General features: G+C 41.1%; 1 protein-coding gene across 1 annotated transcript; it reads left to right on the top strand.

The window, feature by feature from the left end:
* Positions 1-2,454: 2,454 nt before the first annotated feature.
* On the top strand, positions 2,455-3,120 carry LOC141655353 (uncharacterized). The gene has a single exon (XM_074462439.1). It carries the CDS (start codon positions 2,455-2,457, stop codon positions 3,118-3,120), a length of 666 nt encoding a protein of 221 aa, XP_074318540.1.
* The last annotated feature ends 842 nt before the right edge of the window (positions 3,121-3,962 follow it).

Genomic DNA, 3,962 nt, shown 5'->3' on the forward strand with positions numbered 1-3,962 from the left:
TTGGGTGAGAGTACAGTGGTCGGTTTGGGGTTGTTATTACGCGGTGGTTGGACTTGGTTGCTAGTCGATGGTGGGTTATGGACTATGGGCAATTGTTGGGGTATGTAGTAGGGAACAAACGATTATAATATTGTAATAGTGTAATACTAGTTTAGAACCCGTGCAATTGCACGGTATATATAGGTAATAGATAGAATAATGTATATAAATTAACCTTCAAAATTTATAGTTATAATATATTTTGAATGGACAAACACAAAACAACAGTTATGATTATATATATGTAACGATAATATTACTCACATTATCCAGTTTTTCGAATATATAGTTCCTTCATTCCTTTAGAGTGAATGAAAACGGTAAACAAATAACCAGAATGGATGAAGTAATTCATAATATATTTAAGAATTTGGTAAAAATTACTCCCTCCCATCCACTCTTTTCTTCCTCTTTGAAGTGGACACGGGGATTAAGGGTCGGGAGTATAGTATTGATAAAGATATGAGTGTGGTTTGGTAATTGGAGAGATATGAATAATTAGGATTAAATATTAATAAAGGAGATGAGTAGTGCTTGGTTATTGGAGAGAGGTAGGAATAACTAGAATTAAATATTAATAAAGGATATGGTGGGTTTGATGAGTGGAGAGAGATAGGAGTATAATATTAATAAAAAACTTTCTCAAAAAGAAAAGGGAAGAAAACCTGAATAATCCGTTTTAGGAAATAAGGAATAAAAGAGTGGATGGGAGGGAGTAGTTAGTATTAAGTCTAGTGGTAAAATATGGGTGAGAATCCCATGGGTCTCAGGTTCGAGACCCGGCATGAGCAGTTAAGTGGGAGTAATACGGCCTGAGACTTTGCCTTCTAGATTTCGAGTCTGTCACCCTGATAAAAAGGTGGCTTACCTTGTGAATATTACGAAATATATTAGTTGCACTCATAATGGCCAAAATTTGCCATCAAATAATGCATAATTTTATGACAATTTAGAAAATACTGATTAATATTTATACGCAATTCAGTAAAACATTAATTTTCGCAGTTCCATGTTATAGTTAATTGTTTGCCATTTTGACACTGTCATTGCCCCTACTGTACCTATCCAGGATGCAGACATGCTTTATGCTGATGATCAGAATGTAAGGGTTGTGGTTCCAGGTGCGGGGGGATGGTTGGATGAGGAGGATGAGCATCATGAAATGTATCACAGTGCTGAAGAAGACTTTGGTACTCATGGGGAGGGTTTTAGCAGGCAGTCTCATGAAGTGCTAAGGCAGTTACAGGAGAGCGACCCATATGTGCTTTATGCTGGTGAAGGTAATGTGAGTGGGGTGCTGGATAGGGATATGCGGATTCAGGAAGCTATTAGTAGTAGGGTTGAAGGTGATGAACAGTGGGCACGTTGGGATGATGAACTAAGGGGCTTTAACCAATTTTTTGATCCTCCTGTTAGTGGGATACCTATAAGGTATAACTACCCTGATGGGTCTGTTCATCAGGTTGTGGAAGGAACTAATTTGAATGCTCAACATCAAAATGCAGGAACTGACCAGGGGACAATGAACCAGAATGAAGTTATTATCATTAGTGATTCTGATTCTTCTATGTCAGAGGCTCCTGGAGATGCTTGGATTGAGGACCCTACTGCTGATTCAGAGCCCTATGAGGAATCATCTGAGGAAAAGTTTACTGATGTTGTCATTGTGATATCTTCTTCTGAGGGGTCTGGGACTGAAGTGGCTAGGAGTAAAGGGGTTAGGGAGAGTACTACTGCAGATGCTTTGACTGAGAAAGAACTGGAGGAGTTTGGCGAGCATGGGTTTGAGGGGGTCCCTCCTATTTCTTTGAGGTCTGTTGGTATTGAGAAGAAGGAAAAAGAGCTGCAAGCTGGGTGTTCTACTCTGCAACCTCTAGAGAAGGTGTTTAAGGAAGCTGGGGACATGGCTAATGTTCAGCTGGAATTGGGTGAAGGAAGCAGGAAAGCGAAGACTAAGCTGTTTGACGTCCCTGCTGTTGGCAACAAATCTAGACTTATTGCGGAGGTATCATCAGGAAACATCTCTGATGGGTTCATGGGGTTGGCAGATGCCTATCATATCTCTAACTTACAACAGACTCATAGGGAGGAAATAAGGATGGCCAGAAAGTGGAAGTGCAGTACGGATGTTGTTGAGTACATTGTGCCTGAGCAGGCAAAAGAGTCTCTGGAAAGTGATAAGGAGTATTTGAGGCAGTTAGCCAAGAGAAGCTGTGATGGGGATGGTATTCTAACTGGTAGAGAGGAAGGTATGCGCTATGATTTTAAGGTGAGTATACCGGATGTTGTTATGATTGATTCAAGTGACTCTTCTTCTTACTCCGTTAATGGAGTTCCTGGAGTTCCTGCTGATACTTGGTTTTTTGAGGCTGATGGCTTTGCGGAGGTTGGGCCTTCACAACCTCCTCTGTCACCATGATGGGCCTTGTATGGAATTGTAGAGGTCTTAATAACACGCTCGCCCCTACAATTCCGAAGATAAGAGCGTTGTTAGATAGTAAGTATTATGATTTCCTTTTTCTAATCGAGACCAAATGTAATGCTAATAAAGTATTCCCTATGTTTAGATCGTTAGGTTTTGTGAAGTGTTTTGGGGTGGACGATGTTGGGGCCTCCGGAGGTCTATGGGTGGGGTGGAAAAGGGAAGCAAAGATGACTCTTGTAAGGGCATGTAACAACTTTATTGTGCTTTTGGTAAAGAAATATGATGGTCTCTTTTGGTATCTTGTGCTTTTTTATGGTGCTTCGGAACTAAATTTACGTTCTTCTGTTTTAAATGAGCTGGATGCATGGATTGAGTCTTGTACGCATCCGTATCTTATTATTGGAGATTTCAATCAGGTGGATTGTTTTTTGGATAAATGGAGTTGCAATCAGAATCCTATCAGGGGAGCAAATGAGTTTGTAAATTGGAAACTTAGGAATGAATTAATTGATATACCTTTCAAGGGGCCAAGATACACATGGTGTAATAATCGCAAGGGTGACCAAAGGTTATATGAGAGGCTTGATAAGGCTATAGGCTCTAAGGATTGGCTTCTTTATTTCCCAAATACGGGTATTAAACACTATCCCGTATAATTATCGGATCATGCTCCCATTGAGCTGGATTTACAGCTTACTGGGAGTGGAGGAAAAAGGCCATATAAAATGGATGCTTGGGTGTTAGATCATGAGGAATGTTTGAACGGGATTCGTTTCGCCTGGAACCAGGTGGTGGTTGGATCACCGACTTTTAAAGTAGCTCGAAAACTTGCTAGGGTACGAACTACGGCAAAAAAGTGGGCTTTGGATAAAAAGGGTGAGTGGAGGAAGGTATGGGATGACTTTGATAAGAAATTGGAGGACGGTATGAATATGGATGTTTCGGGTGGAGGGGAGGAGCTGTATATGCGGACAAACGAGGAAGTTAAGGCTTTTGCACGGGCAAATGCGATCTTTTGGAAACAACGTGCTAAGATGAGGTGGATCGTGGATGGTGATACATGTACGAAGTTCTACTTCAACTGGGTTAAGGAGAGGAAAGGGAGAAATTATATACATGGTCTTAAAGGTGATGATGGTGTGTGGATTTATGATCACAACCTTGTAAGTTCTGAATTCCAAAAGAATTTTAAGGCTCTGTATGAGGCTTGTGATGGTAATCAGGTGGGTGTGGAGTGGCGACCGGTGGTATCCTTTGATCGGATCCTTTCTCTGGTTAAAAGGATTATCTCGAATGATGATGCGGACCATCTTCTCAAGCCTTTTACGGCTAAGGAAGTACGGGGCGCAGTTTTTCAGATGGGAGCTTTTAAATCACCGGGGCCGGATGGTATCCTGGCGTGCTTTTTTCAGAAATGTTGGCCTTTGGTGAAAAAGGAGGTAACTAAGGCTTTGCTATCTATATTGAATTCTGGCAGGGTCTTACGAGAACTAAACAG

This window comes from Silene latifolia, chromosome 5, assembly GCF_048544455.1.
Source record: "Silene latifolia isolate original U9 population chromosome 5, ASM4854445v1, whole genome shotgun sequence".
Taxonomy (NCBI): Eukaryota; Viridiplantae; Streptophyta; class Magnoliopsida; order Caryophyllales; family Caryophyllaceae; genus Silene; species Silene latifolia.

Bases quoted from the DNA above. Each gene is read 5' to 3' on its own strand.
- LOC141655353 (XM_074462439.1), top strand. From the start codon at position 2,455: ATGATGGGCCTTGTATGGAATTGTAGAGGTCTTAATAACACGCTCGCC.